The 23696-nt window shown below is 42.3% G+C and overlaps 2 protein-coding genes across 3 annotated transcripts; one reads left to right on the top strand and one right to left on the bottom strand.

The window, feature by feature from the left end:
* Positions 1–82: 82 nt before the first annotated feature.
* On the top strand, positions 83–9875 carry LOC120725449 (ectonucleoside triphosphate diphosphohydrolase 5-like). Of its 2 annotated transcripts, XM_040018362.1 has the most exons (14): positions 83–356; positions 2505–2725; positions 3186–3265; positions 3474–3617; positions 4115–4190; positions 4632–4667; positions 4976–5064; positions 5153–5235; positions 5581–5642; positions 5999–6100; positions 6378–6521; positions 6830–6886; positions 7070–7185; positions 8434–9875. In XM_040018362.1, the coding sequence occupies exons 2-14, from the start codon at positions 2506–2508 to the stop codon at positions 8515–8517; spliced, it is 1293 nt and encodes a 430-aa protein (XP_039874296.1). In that variant the 5' UTR covers positions 83–356; position 2505; the 3' UTR covers positions 8518–9875. The 2 variants fall into 2 exon arrangements, with proteins under 2 accessions (XP_039874296.1, XP_039874295.1); XM_040018361.1 differs by lacking the exon at positions 83–356 and having other exon boundaries at positions 2095–2725.
* On the bottom strand, positions 8359–23687 carry znf410 (zinc finger protein 410). Its single transcript, XM_040018359.1, has 12 exons — positions 23552–23687; positions 23186–23272; positions 23048–23099; positions 22791–22923; positions 20427–20609; positions 16909–17130; positions 14263–14419; positions 13152–13333; positions 12562–12651; positions 12286–12405; positions 11028–11147; positions 8359–9494 (listed from the first exon to the last, which is right to left on the bottom strand). Exons 3-12 carry the CDS (start codon positions 23078–23080, stop codon positions 9394–9396), a joined length of 1341 nt encoding a protein of 446 aa, XP_039874293.1. The 5' UTR covers positions 23081–23099; positions 23186–23272; positions 23552–23687; the 3' UTR covers positions 8359–9393.
* Positions 23688–23696: the final 9 nt, after the last annotated feature.

Here is a 23696-nt window from a genome sequence, read left to right on the forward strand (position 1 = left end):
GTGATTTCTGTTGAAATAATTCCGTTTTTGTTCATGTATTCATATAATGATAATAATAATACTAATAATGAGCTCCGAAGATGAAAAGCAGGTTGCAACTTTGAACTTGCAGTAATTTTGCCACTCAAAGCGATCCTGTTGTTTTGAATCCCTGTCAAAGGTTAGCATTAGAGAGGATGCTTCCACAAGCACAAAATTAAGCACCGGGCGTCCTCCCATTCACAGGACTGAGCAAACAAGCTGTTTATTGTTCTTGACACCAGTGTGTTATGCGAGCTCAGCACGAGACCAAAAACACTGCCGCTGACGTCACTGGGAGTCAGCTGTGAGCAGCGTGCTGCTAGCCGGACATCATGGTGAGCCTCTGTAGTGTTTTCGCGTTTAGTAAGGCATAATTAGGGCAGCTGCTAATTCTCTGCGGTGTAATTAGCTGTCATGTGTTTTTTTTTAAAGAATTCCCTGTTCAAGTTTTAATATTATTTTAGGATTCCGCAGTGCCGTCTGCTTGGCATTAGCTTGTTCTCAAACTTCACTGGCTAGCTTTCTGCAACACTTCAGTCATGCGAGTTATCCGATAGCTGGCGAAAACTAATACAACAGGGATGTTAAATAAGAGTCAGCGCTGTTAACTTTCAGCCTAACTTCAGTTATCAGTCGTACGCAGGGTAGTGTTAACAAGTAAGATAAGAAAACTGGAAAGTTGGGATAACGTTATCGCTACATGTTCAAACGAAAGACAGTAAATGTTAATGCAGGCTATTTAAAACATTAGCGGCCATCACACATGCACGTTATTACTTTTGTTTGCTAGCTTAACCAGCCTAATTGATACCCTTCCAAATTGAATTTGATTTCTTGAAATACTGATGTGCTGTGTGTAGCAAGCCAGTAAATATTAATATGGACTATATACACTTACCGGTGAACACCGGCCACTTCACTTACTAGTACCGGATTGGACTCCCCTTTGTCTTTAGATCTGCCTTAATTCTTCATGGCGTGGATTCATCAAGGTGCTGGAAACATTCCTAATAGATGTTTGTCCATATTGACATGACATCATCCCACTGTTGCGGTTCCTGTTCCACCACATCCTAAAAGTGCTTTATTAAATTGAAGTCTGAGTGTGAAAGCCGTTTGAGTACAGGGAACTCACTGTCTTGGCATGTTCAAGAAACCAGATGAGTACACTGTGGTCACAAAGGGGTGGGTTTGGTCAGTGGCAATACTAAGGTAGGCTGTGGTGTTTAAATGATGCTGGTTTGGTGCAAAGGTGCCCCCACACCATTCTTTGGTTGTTTCATGTCTGATTCTTGGTGAGTCTGTGTGAGATGTTGCTTCAGTTTTCCACTCTTGACTGACAGGAGTGGCATCTGGTGTGGTCTTCTCCTGCTGTTGCCCGTCTGCTTGAAGGTTTGATGAGTTGTAACGAGTGGGCATTTGAGTTGACTGTTGCCTTCCTATCAGCTCCAAGCAGTTTGGCAATTCTCTGACATTTTTGTCCGGAGAACTGCCATTCATTGGATATTTCCTCTTATTCGGATCATTCTCTGTAACTCTTAAATATGATCATATGGGAATAATGCCAGTAGACAGACAGACACACACACACACACATTCATTTGTATGCTCCTCTTACAATCTGAAATTGCATATAACATTCTATATGTTTGTCTTTCCTGTTTTATTTTTTATCACAATTTCAGGCCAACTTTAAAACAAAAATGAGTTTTGGATTATTTTTTAGCCTTTATTCCCATTGAAGTGTAACATCAAAAACCAAGTTGTGATTGCAAATGATTACACCAAATTTGCAAGCACACTGGTTGTGATGTTTAATCTATGCAGATTGGTCTGATTTATTTTTTTTCCATGTTCAGAGCAGATATTGAGACTACAAATAAAAATTGCCTCACCCTGTTTTTTTGAAAGACTCACAGACGAGCATTTCTTTTTACTGTGTTCATTTTGGTAACTTGCTCCAAATCATAGCACATGTACAATCTCTGAAATTAAAAAGTGAAATTTGCATTTAGAAGAAGAACATTTCTGATGTTAAATATCTGTTAAATTTCTTTGCAATCATTGCGACATTGTCTCAGCAGGGTTTCTAATAGGAGCACTTGACTTGAGTTTTTAAGGTTTCATAATTGTGCACTTCTGTAAAAAGATGTTGAGACTTGCTCCAGTTGCCAGGCATGTATCGATTGAACATCAAGATCAAAGTCAACCAATTTAAGTTCAACAGGGTGAAATTTTTATGTTTCTTAAATGTTCTGCTGGAGTTGACTAAGCAGGTAAGGAAGTTGAGATATATTATCTCTGGGGTTGGTTGAAAGGTATGATGGGGGGTGTGGTCAAACACAGTAGGTGTAAATCACTTAATTGCTTCCTACCACTCTGTAGCTTGTCACGCTGTAATTTAACATCTCCCAGTACTAGCCAGGAGCAGTTCTGGAGCACTTCAAAACAATTTAAGCTCTGTTTGTTTTTCCATCCTCCAGAATGAAGATGAAGCCTGCCGTGCCGCTTCTCCTCCTGGCCCTGCTCGCTGTCCCAGGGCTGAGCCAAGCCCAACTCGGGAACTCTTTCCTGGATTTCTCCTGGATCCTTCCCAGTCTCAGTCGGCCGGCGAACCACAGCCGCATCTTCTACGCGGTGATGTTTGATGCAGGGAGCACGGGGACACGCATTCATGTCTACACCTTCATCCAGAGCGACTCAGGTAATACAGGCCAGAGGTGTCTCTTTAAGCCTGTTCTCTTCCCTATATTTACTTATTTCCTTAGGTTAGCGGCGTTATGTGCTTAATACAGAAACAGTGACATGTAATGAATGCAGGCTGCCTGCAGAAAGCCTAGCATAAATATTCTAAGGGTTTTTCTCACAATGTAAAGAGTAGCAGGGAGACCTCTGGTGCTGTACAAAAAAAACTGAAGTGCTGTGCAGCTTAAGTAGCACGCTTCAGGTGAACTGAAGTGAATATCTATACTTGCAGTTCTTTTAAATCCATAAATGCTCACTTCAAGGTGCGTAGGTAATTCCATTAATAATCCTTTTTGGTCAGATTTAAGTCGGAGTGTCTCATCTTAAACATGGCTATATGTACACTAAGCAGATTTATACCTCCCTAAATTAATTTAAGAGGTTCTATATGTGACGTGGGTGGCTCTTGTGTCTTTCAGAGCAGCTCCCCATGTTGGACAATGAGATGTTTCATTCCATAAAGCCTGGCTTGTCGGCATATGTCGACGTCCCTGAAACGGTGAGTTCAGCGTTTCCTCTGATCAGTTGCATTGAGTTGGAGGGTGCACTCATTCAGACATTCCTGCTGCCAGAAATGAAAGTGAGAAATGCAAAATGACAAACAAGTCAGGCCCAGCTGACATAACACTAAGTGTCATCTCAGCTCTCAGCAGTCACTCAGTAGACTTTTCGGCTGCTCTGCGGTGATTGTTGTTTCTGTTTAAAAGGCTGGACAAACAGTGAGGATGCTGTTAAAGGTAGCCAAGAGGACGGTGCCTCGTGTGGAGTGGAAGAGAACTCCTTTGGTCCTCAGAGCCACGGCTGGACTTCGGCTGCTGCCCGCACAGAAAGCTCAGGCTCTTCTGGACCAGGTAAGAGTGCACTGTCTCGTACTGAGACCTTATTGAGAGGCCTGAGACGGCAATTACACAATACAAGCATTGTGTAGAGTGCAGTTCTTTATCATATGGGAGTTGTTTGGCGCTACAATGTCTGACACCATCGTGAAAAAAAACAAAAACCCACAACCTATTATCCAACAAAGCAGCAGGGAGAAAAGGAAAGTGCTGTGGCAGGTATTACAGAGACAGGAGGGGAAGTATTGTTATCAGAGAGCAGGAGATTAGTGTGGAAGGCTCTTGTGGAGGGGATAAGATAGTAACGGATAGCCCTGGGGCACCTTGAATGATAAATGATACTTTATTAATCCCCCCCAAGGGAAATAATTAATCCCTTCAAGCGGAGGGCACCTCTGGATGAGCTACCATTACACTAGATAACATTAGGGCCATCTCACTGTTGCTTTCCTTTGCTCCTAGTTGCACTTAAATCTCCCTTTCTCTCGCCCGTCTCTCCCTCTTTTCCTCAGGTTCAACACGTGTTTGACGAATCTCCTTTTTTGGTGTCAGACGACGGCGTCAGCATAATGAACGGCAAAAAGGAAGGTAACGTCTGCCCACCCTCTGCCCCGACAAGCAACACATCCGTCAGATATCACGGCAGCTGTTGTCCTCTCTGAGGTGTTTTGCAGGTGGCATCGGTGATCTGTCTGCCCGCTTTTAGCGTGCTGTGCAGTTTCTGTAAAGAATCGTTGTTTACTGCAGGCATGAACCTAAATTGCTGAAGATTACAGCAGTGTTTTGTGATGACACTTAAGAAAACGAAATGGCATATTACCACAAAGATGAGTCTGTAATTATGCGGTGCAAAAATACTATTGTCTGTTGTGCCGTTGTGTAATTGATTAGTCAGCGTTTCAGCCTCGTTTATAGGACTACATGCCTTTTATATATGCAAAATTAGTTTCTTAAATGGTCTTTGTTTTCACCTGAAATGACAGGTTTCTGTTTTCTTGCTTTTCTTTTGTGCTAATTTTGTAAATGTAGGACTCCTGGCTTGGATATCGCTGAACTTTCTAACAGGCAAGTACACTGCATTAAACAGTAAAATATTTGTACCTCTTTTTCGTACTTTATATCCAGGTTTAACTTTGTATCTAAAGGTGCCGTCGCGTTATCACACCTCATGTTCACAAATAGAGGCTAAATGTGTCCGACTATGAATCTCCTGCCTACAGGAGTGCTCTGATCTTTATCAGATAGGATCCAGCGATTTTATACTTTGGCTTGTACATGTTTGCCAAATAGGCCTTTTGAAGATAACATCGCAGGTGTAACTGATTCGGTCCTTTGTGTTGTGGTTTCTGGATTAAAGTGTGACTTTTTTTTAGGTCACCTGAAAGCGCGAAGCAAGAAGACAGTGGGAATATTGGATCTGGGAGGAGGATCAACGCAAATCACTTTCCTGCCCAAACTGAGGGTCAGTTGTTTGAACACTTGAGAGAAATCAGTCTGATCTCTAACCTTTGGTGATAGTAACCCTCTGTGTTCTCTGTATTCCACTGTAGAAAACCACTGAAAGTGCTCCTGCTGCTGACTACACTGCTAAGTTTGATGTCTTAAACTCAACATTTGAATTGTACACTCATAGGTAAACTGTTTCAGAAACGACTGTATGCTTCACGAGACATAATACAGTCCATTTTAATTCATTGTGAATGAATAAGAAATTGCTTCTTGATTTCACATCCAAGATCATTTCCATATTTTCCTTTTTCACATTTAAAATTAGCCTCAAGTTCTGACACTGACTCTGTGACTTCACTCGGATCAGTGTTTAATTAGGAAAACGTCTAGTATCTGTTTAGTCATTAGGATGTGTATTATAGGCAAACACCACTTGTTTGCCTTCTTTTGAGGATGACTTATTTGTCACATGCACAGTCTGTTTCTGCTTGGTTTTCTAAATGTGTAACAATTCTTTAACTTCATGCAGCTATCTTGGAAATGGACTGATGGCGGCACGATTGGCCACACTGGGAGCTCTGGGTGCAGAAGGTACTGTGCTGTACATGAACTAAATGTGTTTCTTTGCCATTATTCATGTCAGTGTCATCATTGCACGTCACTGATGGATACTGAGAAGAAGGTGGGTCAGTTCAAATGGTTTCTTTTTTAGATTTTCCAAATCTCGAGAAGGAAAAGTAAAGAAAGATATTTTTGTGAGATGTAGTTTTCTGTTATAAATGATTCTGGCCCTGAGATACACTGAGATGAATCACTGAAGTGCTTCAGAGAAAATTGTGTTAGTGACTGCCTGAGTTTTTTTTGAGTCATTCTATGACCACGGTAACCTTGTGTGAAGCTGTTGAACCAGTCACGAGTTTAAACAAGTGGTGTCTGCGCTGTCACAGGGTTGGAGTGGCAGGTTTTTAAAAGTTCCTGTCTGCCAAAGAAGTTCAGGGATGAATGGAGCTTTGGAGGTCTAACCTATCAAGTGAGCGGGGACCCAGATGGTATGATCCCATTTACTTATAACAAGCTGTAAGCAGATGAAACCCAAAGCTAATGTTTGCAAGGAAGAACTCAAAAAATGTCCATTGATTTTTTTTTTTTTCTTGGGTTTTACAAAAGATCTTATCTGTTACCAGATGTTTACAGCCAGTTACGAGCAAAATGCATGATACGAAATTTAAATATTAGCAGCAATATGAGCAAAAATACAAGGGCTTACTTGAATGAACATAAGATGCTGACTTTATTCTGCCGTCTCTGTTTTTCTTTCCCCTCCAGGTTACACAGGATACAAGCTTTGTTATCAGGAAGTACTTAAGGTGGTGAAGGGGATTATTCATCAGCCGTACGAGCTTGAAGACTCCAATGTTTTTTATGCATTCTCCTATTACTTTGACAGAGCTGTGGATGCGGGCCTTATCGGTTAGTGAACACACACACACCCCCTTGTACACACCTTATATAATTATACAGACCCAGTAGGGTGTCATTACCCATTCCAGCACTAGACATAGGCAGGGAAATGTGAGTCACTTGCACCTGTCTCAGGGGATTTGATGAGCTATAGGTGTGTAGGTATTAAAGAAATTGCTATTCTCTGCCAGTCCAAGCTGAAAGGCCACAAGCTCTATTACTAGTATTATGGAAATGTACATGTAGACCTGTTCTTGTAATGAATGGTGTAGCATTTTTAAATGTGAGTAAGATGACCTCAGTCACCTCCGTTGCAGATGAGGTCCACGGAGGGATGCTGGAGGTCAGAGACTTCAAGAAGAGAGCCAAGGAGGGTGAGATGGGCGAAGGAATGCATCATTACTATGACAGATCTGCAGCTCCCTGTACTTGAGACACAGTGTGCATCTCAATGGAGCTCATTTCTATCTGAAATCTTGCCCTCATCCACAGCAGAATACAGATGACTGATTATTCCTAACACCTAACAGCCCTTATTTATCCTTTTCTCTGCTTAGTGTGCAATAAGATGACCAAGTACCCTCCCATCCACCCTTTCCTGTGTATGGACATGACTTACATCACTTGTCTACTGAAGGATGGGTTTGGCTTTAAAGAGAACACAGTTTTGCAGGTGAGGCAGCGTTGTGTAATAAAATTAACAGGGTTCTGGCCTTGGTTATAAGAATGCAAACGAAGCAGTACACCCAACGCAACAATTTTTCACAAGGCTGCGCGGCTTTATGAATTCAGCTATTTATGTTTCGAGCTGTTTAGTTCAAACTTGCAGATGAATCATAAGATGGAAACCTATCAAAAGACACAAGCAGTGTTTCAAATGAAAAGGTTTAAAATAGCTCCTCACACTTCATAGCATTTTCACAGGCCTTCTTCAAAGAGGCCCTGACACATTAGTCAAAGAAGAGATGGTAATATCTCATCCTACCTTTTTATGTTTGAAAATTCACTATGTGCACTGAAAACAGCAGATAAGTGTGCTACCAGAAATTGCAGGGTGAGTTGCATTTCAGGAACCCTCCCCAGGGACTGGGAACCTTTGGATGGACTCTGTGCATTTCCACAGTAGGGAACTGGGCCAAAAATGTTATTTTCTGATAGTTTCATGGCACTTACATTCTAAAGCATATATTAACACCCAACACCTCCACACAGCCATGCAGGAAGAATGAAGCACAGACAGATTTAGTGCGGATATAAGAAACACTGGTTGCAGCCAGTGGTACCCGTCAGCAGAGTGATGACAATATTCAATCTGCCTTTTTCGGCTGAGAGGTAAAAACTGCAGGCTTAATCTTGCTTGGGGCACCAGCTATAGGCCAGACCTTTTCAAGAAAACAACTGGGTCCAGAAATGGCATCAAAAATGATTGGGCTGCTGTAAGAAACTGACCAATGAGATTCTGTCTGCTTTGATCATTTTCTTATTTACCCAACTTTCGCTATATAATGCTATCAGATGTAACACCAAAAGAAAAGTGTCTCTGCACTAGTATTGCATCAGTGGAAATGAGATAAAAGACCTTCAGCTCTGACACACAGAGGAAGCCAGTGTAACCTGCAGGTTGTAAAAACAGTGGTTGCTTTTATATCTGTCAGCGGGATAACCTTCCCAGTCTCTGAGGGCCTTTAGACTGCAGAGGAAACACAAGCAACCGATGATTTGAAGGGATCTGTGGACTCCTTGGAAAAAAAATTTGTAAAAAGTTGGGAGTACTTTGATTAGAAACTTGTCTGTGTCAATTCTCTTTTAATAAAACAAAGGAAAAGAGGCACTTTTACACAAAAAATTCCATTACCTTTTTTATTTCAGTAAATACAAAAATCCTTTGAGTGATTTGGTGTTTTGTTTTTTTCATCCTTAGCTAACCAAGAAAGTGAATAACGTGGAGGCTAGCTGGGCACTGGGTGCTACATTGGATCACTTCCACTACCTGAAGATTCACTGAGAAGTGAGGAGCGTACACTGACAACGAGAAGCTGATTTTAGGTGGCGCTCACTAACCACACTCAAGTAATGTGCACTACCTTATCTAAGAGCAGCAGACAGCTGGTGTTGGTTTTATAAGGGCAGAACTAACCTCATGAGTAATTCTTAATTTCTTTTAAAAAGCAATTATTCTCAAGTGTTAATATATTGAGCTATATATGAGCAATGCATTGCCCCACTCGGAGAACAAGTGAAGCACAAGAGGCTGAATGAAACATTTTACCATTAACACACTCTGTTAATGCACCTCTGGGGATTAGTGGATATAGAATTTATTCGAGATAGATGTTTTCTATTTTACTAAGTCTGATAAACAGAGAGGCCTGGCTTGTTAAGTCATGTAATACCAGCATTTACATGCAGCATTTGATTAACTGTGCTTGAGTGGTTTTTAATGTTAAGTGTTTCGTTATTAGTCAAAAGAATAATGGCTATAATGGGTGTCTGGTACATTTAAATTTAACTTATCAGCCGTTGAGGTTTTGGGGTACTTATTTTTCATTAACAACCATCACTGCATTTCAGTGTCTACAATGATGAAGCACATAAGCATTCCTGGTCATTATAGTTTCATAAACTAGCAAAACCCGTCTCAGTATTTCTTTGGGAGTCTTTGTTCTCAAAAACACGAGGAAAAAAAAAATGTTTGTACAAACTTTGCCATTTCACGCTTATTAAAATAAAACCATCACTGGTTGCTAATTACAAATATCTACAAGGGTCTACAGGTCTGAAAGTCATCTTTTTACAGATACATGTCTATATGTAGTCCACTGTGGCAGTCAGCCCAGTGCTGCTGCAACACGCAGTGTGCGATGTTTGTTGTGAAGGTGGACTACAGCAGAGCAACTACATCTTCTCCATATGCATGGCCCTCCGTTGTCATGGTCACCAGTTCATGCGGTTGAGAGAGAACTACCACAGAGTCTGCAGAGCCTACACAAACACAAAGGAAAGTTCAAAGAGGATGTTATTCACCCTGTATGTATTTAAAATAACATGAAGGTGCAGACATTGTAAAATCAAACCAAGCACTTTCAGCCTTTGTGCTGATGAAGCCGTTCTGGAATTTCTGCAATACATACAAGTTGTATGCAGCTGGGATGTTTCCAGGCTTCCCAGTCACACGTCTGAACTACATCACCTGGCTCTTCAGTGTTCAAATAATTTTAATTTTATTTATATCGCACCAAATCACAACAACAGTCACCTCAAGGCACGTTACATAGTAAGATAAAGAGCCTTCAGTAATAGAAAAAACCCAAAAATCAGACCGCGAGAATGGAAAACTCCCTTTTAGTAAAGGGAGTAAAAAAACAAAACAAAAAAAAAACAACCCCACAAGTAGAACCAGACTCAGGGAGGGGGGAGTCATCTGTTGTGACTGGCTGGTGATCAGGGGAGAGAGACCGGACAAATAAAGAGATCCAGAGATGAATAAGAACTAATGATTAAATGTAGGATGTGTATAAACATAGAGTGAAAAAGAAACACTCAGTGCATTATGTGAAGCCCCCAGGAGCCTCGACCTATTGCAAAGGTCACCTGATCCAGACGTTTATCAAAAATAGTGTTAAGTTTGATCTTTAAAGCAGAGAGTCTGTCTGTCTCATAAATTCAAGCTCCTTCCACAGAAGGATGGAACAAGCTCTTATATTTTGGATAAACAGTTGAAAGCTATGGTTGGCACCGACACTTTGGTCATTGCTTATGTGAACTATGTCATCAACACAGTCCCATAAAAAAAAAAAAATACTGGCAGCCACCAGTGCAATAACTGCTTGAGTTATCGCGCTCAGATGATTTTCTGAAAGCTTAACCTCTGACCTTGATCTTGAGGTCAAGATCATTAAACTTCATACTCGTCCAAGAGTTGTGGTAGATGCACCTATGGGATGAATTTTAGAATCCCATGTCGCCTTGTTCTTGAGTAATCGTGTCCACATCGCCCACCTGTGCTGCGGGGTGATGACAATACCGCATCAGCATTTTATGGCTGATTGGTTAAAAAAACAAAACCTTGAGAGGTGGGCGAACACTCAAAACAACACTAATATGCAAGCAGCGGTGCTACACTAGTGAATTTATTATTACCAGCATGAGGTTATCAATGTTTTTTACAAATTTGTTTTTAATCTTCTTTAACAGGTACAATGCAAAGAGTGCCAGCTGAACTGCTGGAAACAGCCTAAATGTGAAATTTCAGAGACATGAAAACTCGAGCAAACAAGTCTATACAGCCTGAGTGTAGCCGCCGTTATCAAAAGACTCATTCCCTGAAAAACACTTAATGGGACATTAGTGACACCACAAGTTGACTCAGCATCCCTGACATTAACAGAACATTATGAGCTTCACCAAATGAGAGTTTACTGCAGGGCTACAGCATTGTCAGATGTGTTAGGTGTTTTTTAAATCCACTCTTTATGAACTGCCTTTTTTTCCTGTCATACTTGTTCAAACGCCTACCTGGTGATCTCAGCATGGCATGGTGGAGATTCATGGGTTCCACAGTTGTTGTCATGGTGACCATATTGTCTCCATTCTCACCGTCTGCCTCCAGCAGGCTGCTTTGTGTCAGAGCCTCTCCTGTCAGTTGCACACAGACATCAAACTTTTTGTTTTTCCCAAACCTCAACACAAGAGAGAGCACATTTAGAGTAATCCGTCATCTTTATAGAAACCAGGACTCAACCTGCAGCCTCGGTGTGATCACCACAGGCCAGTGCTGGTTAGAAAATGATGCTCTGAAGTTAAAAAAATAATTGATAAAAACTTGAAATCTAGATTTCTAGAATGCGTTCTGTATAAATGTTGATTTTTGTTAGCTTATTCTAGTTATTCACAATCAATTTAATAATTAATCCAGTACCTCTTGTCATGTATAAATAACAGAAACTACCAGGCTGTTGTGCAACTGCATCTTCCTTTGCACTGCTTTTACAAAAGACTGGCCTCTTTGGGGAGGCTGACCCGAATAAATCTGCTGTTTATAATTAGAGCTTTGGCAGCGTTTCCTCTGCGGTGATTCAGCTGCTGTGCTTCCCTGCTGCTACAGAGATGTGACAAGGAGGCAAATGTGCTGTCTGCTGTCATTGTTTCATGCTAAAAATGAATTTAAGCTTATTTTGTTCAATTGTTCCAGATGCTGGAATGTGAAAAGCTCAATGAACGATCCTTTTAATCTGAAAGGTACTGAAAATGATACCGAGAATAGAGACAGGAGTGACTGTGTAAATTTGCCTCAGCTGTATTGGAAGATTAACCGTATATATATATTCACTCAATTATCTCAGCAATTTCTAAGGTGAATGCATTTCAATAAAGCAAGATGATGTTATTTTAACTTGGTGATTAAAGACTTCTTAGAGGATCTGACCCCATCACAAAAAGCCCAACAGGCTTCGTTTTTTTCCCCCTGCAGCAGCGTTTTGCTGTCTCTGCTTTTTCTTTTTTGAAGCTATGTGCATTCTAAAACAATTCAGCTACTGGGCCTGAAGAATAAAAATGTGAATGATACATTTTTAAGTGCTGGAAGTCATTAACAATTCAAGAAATGTTCCTAAATGTAAATTAAAGCAACACCATCTCTATGCAGACTTTAAAATGTATGGGCAGCTTGAAGCTACATAATCCAAGGATTAGCATATCCACCCACCACACTGGGTGGGTGTTTGTGTGTGCGTGTGTGTGTGTGAGTGAGTAAGACAGACAAAGGGAGAAAGACCTGTTTCTCTGCTTTCACTACTGAGTCCCTCCTCTCCGTGTCTCTTCCTCATGTGGACGTTTCTGCTGCCCGACTGAGAAAAAGTCTTCCCACAGATCCCACACACATGAGGCTTCTCACCTGGGAAGTACGCACACAGACACCAAGCAAAACTTTATTCTTCTTCTGAACTGCTGCAGGACGCCGTCTACAAGGCGCACTACTTTACACTTTATCTGTAGCGCACTAATTACAAAGGAGCGCACTGCTGCGCAGCTGTGAACTTGTCCCACTCACCAGAATGCACGAGCATGTGTTTTCGTAGACTGGAATACTCTGCAAAGGATCGCCCACAGCCATCTGCTTCACACAGAAAAGGCTTCTCTCCTGAAAGCAGCCACCCACCACAAATATACATATTGTTTACCTCCGCATTACAAAGCCCCAATTAAACTCTTATTTTTGCAGAAAGTATCAGATGCGGATGCGTTCAAAGGGATGCGTTGAATGGCCCCGACGCACTGGAAATTACAATAAACTGCAGCTTTGTTGTTGTCGTTTCTGAAAGCCGCGATGACCAAAATAACCCAGATAAGTCAGCTACGGCTCATTCTTCCAGATATACGGGCGGAAACTAAGCACAGGTCACCTAACTGACTGTGGAGCATGCCATCAGAAACCTTAATGCCACCCTAAATAAAATATGACAGAGTAGTGTTACTGATTGCAGCAGTAAAATGGAGGGGCCAGTGCTGCTGACTCTTCAAATCTCCAGCATTAACTCTGCCAAGGAAGCATGAAATGAGCAGAGTCAAATGGCCTTAGTTAGTTATTGCTTCCAGGACATTTGGGCTTTTAAATGCAGGGGTCCGTCCTGCTTTCCCCACCTGTGTGTGTGCGTCTGTGGTTCTTCAAGTTTCCAGCAGTGGTGAACCTCTTGCCACAGTTCGTCTCCTTGCAAATGAAGGGCTTCTCGCCGTTGTGAGTCCTCATGTGAACCTGCAGCCTCTGCAGCACGTAGAAACTCTTCCCGCAGCCTTCTGCGCCGCACCTGAACATCCGGTCATTCCTGCGAGCCGAGATAAGATGACAAACAAACCTCGACGGCTCTCGTGCACATGCTTCGTTGGTTAAAGCCCGCCACAAGGTCAGACGGGGTAGCCTCAAACACATCTGCTACACTGGTATTAACAGAGCTCCTGCCATACAGCTGGAGAAACTCCTGTTGCACAGCAGTGCTTTCTGCTCCCTGCACAGTCTTTCTGCCTCCCCAACAAATAAAGCAGGAACCTTTTCCTGAGCTGCCATTACTCCTTTCATTGTGGCTGTAAAACACCTGTGCAGTTTAAAGCCAACACCTCCAGCTTACATTTTACAACTGCTGAACAAACCTAGTGCCTTTTGTACTTGAAAAACATCACACAGAATAGCTTGAAGATCGAGCTCACCCTGCCCTTGAGGGTACTTCAGGAGGGCAGAACGTGTCTGGAGAGCAGCCTGTTACACATCTTACACCAAATCTTATACTAGAACATGAAGATTAAAGTTGCAGGAACCAAAGACATTCAGGAGGACTTGATTGCTCACCATTACAACTTAAAAATGACACTAATTTCTGGCATTACACAGCTCAACAAATAACCAAGATACCATGATACACACAAATTTGTTCTTTTCTGCACTTTTGTTGCATATTGGGCTCTAGCTTACAGAGTATGACTTTGTGGTGTCTACATTAGCTGCTTGAATATTTTTGTCTGACTTGTATCTATACTTTACAGACATTACAGGCATGTAATTTTCTATTAACACATTTCACAGTTGGTGCACGCGTTCCTGTGTGTAATGAAATGTGTACATCAACAACCCTGTATTATTTTTCTAATTTGAAAAATGCGTCCACATTATCAGAATTTGCACACTTGAGCAACATCCCCTATGCTTGAACCACTGCTGGATAAGGCACAATCCCCCCGTGCTGTCTGTGCGATGCGTTACCTGTGTGTTTTGAGGTGATATTTGAAATGAGCGGGCCAGGTGAACGTCTTGCAGCAGCCCTCAAACGAGCAGCGCATCTGCTTGGAGAGGGGGCGGCTCGTTCTGGCAGAAAGGTCTCGTTTGTCTCCGTCTGCTATCAGACTGTGTGTGTGGTCACCTAGGCAACCGGAAGAGGAAAGTGAGCGAGGTGATGCAGCAAACAATCCAGCAGCGAGAGTGTCCCCGGCCTCTGGAGAATACCTCTATAAAAGCTAATCACTGGTTACTGACTGAGACTTGCAACCAAAACAAAACTCAGAGATGAATGAAATCAGTCCCATTTAACCCGACCACACTCCACGCTTATCTGCTACAGTTTAGTTTGTGCTGGTGTCTGCTGTAAAGCACCTGTAACTGATATCCTGCTGCTGAAAGAAACTAATCTAATCTGATGGAAGTTGGATTTAGATGCAGCAGGTTCAGAGCCCCTGTGCTGCCTTCCTGCATCACAAATCTCCACTACACTCAGTGATTTTGCACTTCTCCCCTCCCAAGTGAGTACTGTGGATCAAACTACCCCCATATGTCTGATAAACCCCCCGCTTGACTTTGACTTCTGCCCAGGAGACAGCTGGAGAAACTCCTGTTGCTATCAGCCTCAAAGATCCGAGGACATGCGCTAGCCAGCTGTCCCTGATCCTGAGTCACATTTACAGCCAGAATCTGAAGCAGAAGAAGAAACCAGTGCTGTGCAACACGCTGCCTGCTTCCTGTACTGATCAATTAGCAACTTAAAGACCCTGGCATTAGGTGATGAAGGTGCCAAAGCAATTAATCTTGCTGAGGATCTGTCAATCCAAAGAAGGGGAGGGTGGCCTTGAAGGGCTTGTTTCACACGGCTGAATTACTAGCTGCTCTCGCTTGATCTTGATACAAATACAACAAAGTCAAAGATAACTGTGCTGAAAAATGTCAGCTGTATTAAAAGAGTGTATCTGAACCTAAACTGGACTATGTGAAAACCTGTAAGTAAAGAAGAATGCACGGAGTAACATAACCACTTTTAAGAGACAAAGTGCAGATTTTAAGACACTTGACAGCTTTTCCTTTTTACCTGAAAATCTATTTTCAACACACAAAAAAACACAGCACAAACAATAATGCCTTCTAGTTACCACTTGATTTGTTTGTGCACATCATCACAAACATGTCAAATAAATCCCAGTCAGGTCAAGATGGGAGGAAACAAACCCGGGGCTGGGCAGAGATATGAAGTAAACTTCTTACACTCCCATATCACTTTTCAACATGGACCTCCAGCTGCAATTCGACTCAGAAGTGGGGGGGTTCAAAGATCAGAGATGTAGCTAGGAGTCATGGAGCCTTAAATGTCATGGGTAAATGCTTTATCTAACAGGCAGCCTGTGGAGGCAACTTAAAATGGTTTGCGATGTAGTCCTGACTCCTGGTGCGGGTCAGCAGCACTGTGGAGCGTCTGTTTCAGATCAGAGCAGAGGCTTTACAGTAAGATAAGATAAACGTGTGGACAGACGCCGCTAAATAAGCAACAGGTCGAGACGCAATGCGGGAGAGGACGGTAAACAAGTCGACGATCAAAGCAGTTTGAGCTTGCGAGACCCGGACGAGCGTTTAATAGCCATTTAGAGATTTTTCTAAGTGTAGCGTCGGCGTTACTTTCAAACAGATGGTAGAAAGTTGAAAAGAAGAGGGGAAACATGAGGCTACAGCCAGCAGCTGTTGTCACACTGGATTCTGTGACCGCTGAGGCTCAAAGGCCACCACAGCCTTTTTTTATGACAGCTTAACGAATGCTGTATTGAAAAGGAGTTGATGAATATACAGTAACAGGTTTTGGTTAACAGCTATTAAACAATTTCCTGGCTATAACCGCACTTGCTGGCAGATTTACACTTTGGTTTCTGAACCAGGTTCAACAAATAAGATATAATCTGTGAAGCATCGAGCCTCTGTCCCTCCCACTTCTTCTCTTTGTGCACATCTAAGTGGCTCCTGTGCAGACATGAGTGATATCGATTTACTTATATAACTCTTGGCAATAAAACAAACACAATATTTCAGAACCATCAGCTATTTTTATTTTCTGCAATATAACATCTTCCTAATGGCTTGATCGCATGTGTGTCCCCAGGCCTGACCTCCTGCCACCCCACATTTTTACTAAATCATCAGCGACATAACATGACCACGGGAGCTGGATTCTGATCACTGCTTCGTTATATTGTGACATTTACAGCTCTACTAAATATCTGCCGTCGCACTTGTACATCAGTCAAAGACAAAGCTACAAATTCCTTTTGATTGGGAGACTCGAGACGAGAATTTTGGGACCCAGTTTTAGTCAGAGCTGATTACACCACGTTTTCATCTCTTCACTGACCTCATTTCTCTTCTGTCTTTGATGCCTGCTACCAAAATATACGCCGCTTCCTCTACACAGCCGTTACGTCTTGGTTTTTTCCCCCCCAGTTTTATTCTCAAACTTGATATTAAATCCCAAATAGCTGCCTACAGAGCACACACCAGTAGCAGCGCTCACATCCAATGAGTGTTGTTTTAATATTGTTTCAAAAAGAGCATATTTGACATAACTTTAAGGTGTAAAAGATCCCTGGAAGAATTCTTTACCGTTCGTGACACTTGCAGCTCTGGCGTCCTGGCTGGCCTTGGCATCCTTCGCTAGCTGAGCCCGTGTGGCGGCGATCAAGCTGTCATGTGCCAGCTCTTGTACCCGCAGATACCAGGGAGCGCTGCCATCTATTCCGTAGTCCCCCGATGGGACCCCCTCATCTTCATCATCCCCGGCGCCATCTGCGGCGAAGATCAGGGACTCTGAGGAGGCTGTAATGCCTGACAGGGGGGGAAAAAAAGAAAAAGGTCAGGATGAGAGTAACTGAAATAGGAGACAGCTGCAGTATATCTCTGAGGCGCTCTAGGTCACTTCTATTTATTTATTATTGTTCTTCCAATGCTGCTCTATTCTAAGCAAGCGGGAGGAAGTTTTCAACAGACACCCAAACAATGACATGACAATCCTTTCTTCAGGGACTGAGTACATTTAATAAACAAGTAATTCTGTCCAGTGAAAAGTCTCTCCATCACGTCTCACTGAATCACAGACAGAACACAGCGCGCTGCACAAAAGGTGTATGTGAGGAGACCAAAATTAATTTTTTGACTCTCTTGCCAAGGCCTGATGAACCAAGAGAATGTGCCTGCCAAGGCTCATTTCTTCAAGCCAAAATATTTTTTCTTTTTTGAATGGAAATGTGTCACCCCATTTCTTTTTGGCGCTGTGTGTGGAATTTGGAAGACAGAAAGTGCAGACACAAGACGGGATTTAGACTTTTTATATGAAACTTTGCTTGTCAGTTAACAGTAATATTACCTTTTTTTTTTTATATATAGAAAGCAAATGTTAGAAGATACACACTGATTGGACACTTTATTAGGTACACCTTGTTGGACCAACTTTTTGATTCAGATCTGTCTTAATTCTTCATGGCACAGATTCATTAAATCGTTGGAAACGTTCCTCAGAGATTTTGGTCCATATTGACGTGACAGCATCGCACAGCTTCTGCAGATTACAATTCTCCTGTTCGACCACATCCCAGCGATGCTCTGCTGGTTTGAGAGATGGTGACTATGGAGGTCATTCGAGTACAGTGAACTCATCGTCAGGTTCAAGAAAGCTGTTTGAGATGATCTGAGCTTTGTGACACGGTGTGTTATCCTCCTGGAATCAGATGATGGCTACACTGTGGTCATAAAGGGATGGACATGATTAGCAACAATACTCAGGCGGGCTGTGGAGCTTAAATGATACTTAAATAGTACTAAGGGGCTAAAAGTGCGCCAAGAAAATATCCCCCACTCCATTACACCAGCACTACTAGCCTGAACCACTGTTACAAGGCAGGATGGACACATGCTTTCATCTTATTTTCTCCAAATTCTCACCCTACCATTTGAATGTCACTGCAGAAATCAAGACTCATATGACCAAGCAACACTTTTCTAATCTTCTATTGTCCAATTTTGGTGAGGCTGTGTGAACTGCAAACTTGTTTTCCTGTTCTTAGCTGACAAGCGTGATACCTAGTGCGGTCTTCTGCTGCTGTAGCCCATCTGATTCAAGGTTCAACAGGTTTTGCTTTCAGAGATGCTCTTCTGCTCTTGGCTGCAGCGAGTGGTTATTTAAGCTATTGATACCTTCCTATCTGCTTGAAGCAGTCTGGACATTCTTCTCTGACCTTTGACATCAACAAGGCATTTTCACCCAGAGAATTCCTGCTTGCTGGATATTTTCAGACCATTCTCTATAGAGATCGAAAATGTTACGTCAAAACCGCAAAGGATTGTAGGTACGAGTGGCAAGCGGTACTAGCGCACGCAGGCTTTCACAAGAAAACAGTCACACAGCAATAAAAAGAAACACAAAGAATGGCAAGAAGCTGTTGTATTATTAACTGCAATAGCCGGTCACATGACAGCCACGGGAAGCCGACGGGTAAAGAGATAGTTTTTTTTATCGGATTCCGTAGTGGAAGAAAAATTGTTCAAGCCATGTTTCCAAAGTAACAAAGAGCCGACGGATGGCCTGGATTGCAGCCATTCGAAGACCAAATATGACGTTTCAGAACACTGCAGCTCACATGTTAGTCTGCTCCAAGCATTTCCACAAAGGCAAGTCTTCTGTTGCAGTTATTACGTAATTTATCGTAACATAATTGTTGATGTAGGTTACAAATAAGTCTATATTGATTTGAATTTAATTCGTTGTGTTATGCTGCTTTGTTCACTGTGGCTTTGCGGGCTAATGTTTGTTGTGCTTTGTAGGAAAACCAGCCTACAAAATGCTGGAATGTGATCCAGACTGGGCCCCCTCTACCAACCTGGGTCAGACCGAGTGTAAAGCTGCTACCACAGCGAGATTTGATCGGTTAAGAGAGAGAGAGCGAGATCAAAACAGCCACGAAAAGTCTGCATATGTGTGTCCAAGTGTTGTATTGAAGGAATCAAGTGATGAATACCTGTTTTCCAGTATGTTGTTTTGATCTGGTTATTTTTTATTATTTTTTTTGCATTGTTGATTTGTTTTTTCACAGAAGCAGCTAATAAAGCCTTCTTGTAAGATTCTATAATAGAATGAAACAATAATGCCTGTTATAAAGAAAGACAATCAATTGAATGAATTAAGAAACACTTATTTTATATCTATTGGATCTGAAAATGTTGTGAAACGACAAATAGATTGCGTTGGCCTGTACAGGAGATAAAGAAAAAACAAAATTACAACAGTAAAAGTAAACTGGACCTGGGCTTGTTGCAGGGATCTGAAGTTACTAAACATTTTGTGAGTGTAGGGACTCACACTTAGGACCATATAATTAGAAATATGTGCATGATGAAAGTTGGGCAGCACGCTAACGTCTTTAGTCCACTCTGTATGCTCGTATGGGTCTGACGCTTTCACTCCTTTGATTTTTTGCGCCTTTTCGTCAAGTCTGTCTTTGTACGGACCTGCCGTGTTCTCGTTTTGTACATAACTGTTTTTGGGGCAAATAAAATGCAAGTATGGATTAATGCAGAATTAAATGGTTACCGGTGCTGGAAATGCTAGCGCTTGATGCAGTGTTTTGATTTTGCTGCCACTCGTACCTACAATGCAACGCGCGAAAGTCACGTGGTCTGTCGATCTCAATAAACACTAGAGAAGGTTTTGTGGGGGAAAATTCCCAGCAAATCAGCAGGTTCTGAAATACTGAGATCAGCCTGGCTGGCACTAACAACCATGCCACATTCAAAGTCGCTTATCCTTTCTTCTCCATTCTGTTGCTCTGTTTGAACACCAGCAGGTCGTCTTGATCATGTCCACATGCCCAAATGTACTGAGGTACTGCCATGTGATTGGATGATTAAATATTTGTGTTAACAAGCAGTAGAACAGGTGTTCCTAACAAAGTGGCCAGTGAGTGTAGAACCAAAGGATTAACGTTACTTTGCTGGCCTGCAAAGGAAGAAATCGTGAGTCACAAAAATAAATTCAAGCATTTGAACTAAAGAACATGGATGCCAAGTGTGGCAAAAACGTAATTCAAACTTTGGCAGAGACAAACGACGTCCCTTTAATGTTCGTTTACCTTTTGCAAGGTTCAGCAGGACATAGGAAGTGTTGTCTGACTGCTGTAAGTCATGGAGGATGGGCGGGGGGCTTGAAGCCCGTGGGTGAGAGTGCGTCTGGACTACTAATGAGCTTTGCTCTGACACGCCTCCAAACTCTGTCAGGGAGGGGGAACTCTCAGGCTCGTGGCTTAGGCCTCCATCTGGGGGAGGAAATCAGTTATTGTGTCAAATTGAAAACACATTTACTGTAAAGTAATATCAAACAGTAAATAATCAGTGAGCTGTTTACGCAGATATGACAAGTGCACTGTACTGATTTAATAGCACGAATATAAACTAGCAGACATGAACATACTATAAAAAAGGCACATCTCAAATACTGATTTAAAATAACTAAATGTATTCAGTGTGTGTATGAGACTTCAAGAAGGCACAAAATAGAACTTGATAAGCAACACTGAATGCAAATATAGCCTTCATTTACAATCAGTGCTGTCTGCTCTTTTAGATCTGCCCCTCTTATTCAAAGTAGATTAATAAAAAAAATAGAAATAAATCGTAGACACATTGTGTCACAAAGAATATCTGTCCTTCCAAATTGAAGCATCTCTAGCAAGCGCTTTTCTTTCTTTTCTTAGAGATGATTTACTGTCTTTTTCAACAGCCGTGGAAGGCTTTCCAGGTTTCAAATATAGACGGTTAAATGCACCAGTGCAAATCTGAAGGGATAGAGATATTATGAAAACAATCAGAATGCTGTGAAGAACTGTTCTTATTGCCAAGGGTCTTCTAAATGCTTATTTTCATGTGACAAAAATTTTAATTAGCAACAAATTTCATGTTTTCTCACAAACTAGTGCATTTGAATTTAACAATGTGGCACACGTATTTATGTGACTATTCCACACACAAAGGCCGGCTGTAGCTAGTGCCACTCATATACACTCGTATATGATTCAGTAAGTGCTCAGCGCCGCAACCATCACTCACTACAGACGATTACACCTACATTTTCTTTCTAAATGACACAGACGGGAAATGGCAGAGATTGTTGGTTAGGTATCTTTTGTCTTCTATTCTTCTTCTTCATCATTATCATCATCATCTTCTATTAAAGAACAAGAATCTATGATTAAAGCTGTGATTGGTGTATCAGTTTAACAGAAATTGTGCAGGTACATGTATCAATGTTGGTGTGAATATACACTGCTAAAAAAACATAAAATAAAAACAAAAGAACACTTGGAAAACACATCAGTGGAGGGAAAAAAAATGCTGGATATCTATACTGGTGTTGACTGGGTAATGTGTAAAGCGGTCAAGGCGATGGACTAAAAATCCATTGGGATCTCCCCGCGCAGGTTCGAATCCTGTCGACAATGGTCAGCTATTTTTTTTTTAGTGCAGGGATAGCTCAGTAGGTAGCAGGGTCACCCCATGATCGGAAGGTCGGGAATTTGAATCCACTGAACAGCTACCCTGAGGTACCGTCCCCACACACTGCTCCCCGGGCACCTGATCAGTGGCTCACCACTGCTTCACTGAGTGAATGGTTAAATGCAGAGAGAGTAATTTCCCCACAGGGATCAATAAAGTATACATTATTATTATTATTATCATTATTGTTATTATTATGTGCTTGTATGTATGCCTGACAACGTTGGGGTATGCTCCCAATGAGATGACAGGATGTGTCTTGGGGGAGACCTCCTCCCAGTTTAGGACCAGGGCATCACTGAGCTTTAGGACAGTCTGAGGTGAAACCAGAGGTATTCTATTGGATTTTGGTCCAGTTAAAGGAATGAGACTGCCTGCATATCTTCACCACATAAAGCCAGGCATTGTTGTGCACCAGGAGGATCCCAGGACCCGCTGCACCAGCATAGGGTCTGAAAATCCAATGATTTCATCCCAATACCTAATGGCAGTCAGGGTGTCATTGGCTAAGCTCTAGAGGTCTGTGTGTCCTTCCAGAGACATGTTAATGATATATCAATGGTGCCAGGCAGTGAGCACAGGGCCTACTAGAGCACATCAGGCCCTCAGGCCACCCTCATGAAGTCTGTTTCTGATTGTCTGGTCAGAGACATTCACACCAGTGGCCTGCTGGAGGTCAATTTGTAGCTCTGGCAGTACTCATCCTGTTCCTTCCACAAAGGAACAGATACCAATCCTGCCGATGGGTTAGGGACCTTCTACGCCTGTCCAGCTTTCCTAGAGTAAACGCCTGTCTCCATAACAAGGTACGGCTCTGGTAGTAATATTACTAGACAATGAAAAAAAAACCCCAAAACGATTGGATGTAGTAATGAAAGATGTGGCACGAATATCACTACTCTGCCCAATAGTGGACAAGACAACAGAAGTGAGCATGTGCTCACCTGTGAGCTCCAGCGGGGTGCACAGGGAGCTCTCAGCAGGGGCCAGCAGAGGCAGGCAGCAGTGTTTGGACTCCGAGTCCTCCAGACCCTGCACCAATGGGATGGACGCGTTCTGCACAAACTGCACCAGCAGCTGAGTGATGGGGAAGGAGAAGAGGCACAGCATGGAAAAAAAGATGAACCTCGTGTGTTATTTAACAGATCCCTGCACCACAAAGTGGTCTCCCTTCGGAGGGCGAAAATGATGGCAAGCTTACCTCTGGTTTGGAGTCAAGCTCATCAGAAAGCATGGGTCACCCTGTGTGGAACCTGCAGGGCGAAATAACAACACTGAGCTATTAAACGAAAATACTCGTCAGTATAAGTGGCTCGAGCACAATGACAACAACACACACCTCAAATGTGACCTGGTGAACGGCAGAATCTGTCAGTCATAAGCTCGGGCTGCAGGTCATCTTCCAGTCAAATCCATGGTACGAGCTCTGCGGTCAACAACAAGACAAAGCTGTCAGGTAAACCTCCGGAGGTTTTTGGTAAACACAAAGAGCCACTGTATGCTCGGCAACTGCAGCTAAGTGAAGCCAAACCTCAATAAAATCTATCTAAACTGTTCTGGATTAAAAACAGGCATATGGCACACTGCCTGTTTACCTAGCTAGCATAGCTAGCACCTAGCCACCGGAGCTATTTCCCCAAATGATGGATCCCCGCTGACGACACACTAGACAGCTATACAATTCCGGTGATATTAAACAGTTTACCTTGCAATAGATGTGTATGCAGGACACAGCGTAAGAGTAACTTAATGTATATTTATCTCCAAAGAGCAGGTTTGGGCTACGGAGGCTCAGATACATCAATTTTAAGACACTTCCGCGTTCTCAGTAAGAACGATTCTGTGTCATC

This window comes from Simochromis diagramma, unplaced genomic scaffold (assembly GCF_900408965.1).
Source record: "Simochromis diagramma unplaced genomic scaffold, fSimDia1.1 OVJJ01000802.1, whole genome shotgun sequence".
In the NCBI taxonomy this organism is placed as follows: Eukaryota; Metazoa; Chordata; class Actinopteri; order Cichliformes; family Cichlidae; genus Simochromis; species Simochromis diagramma.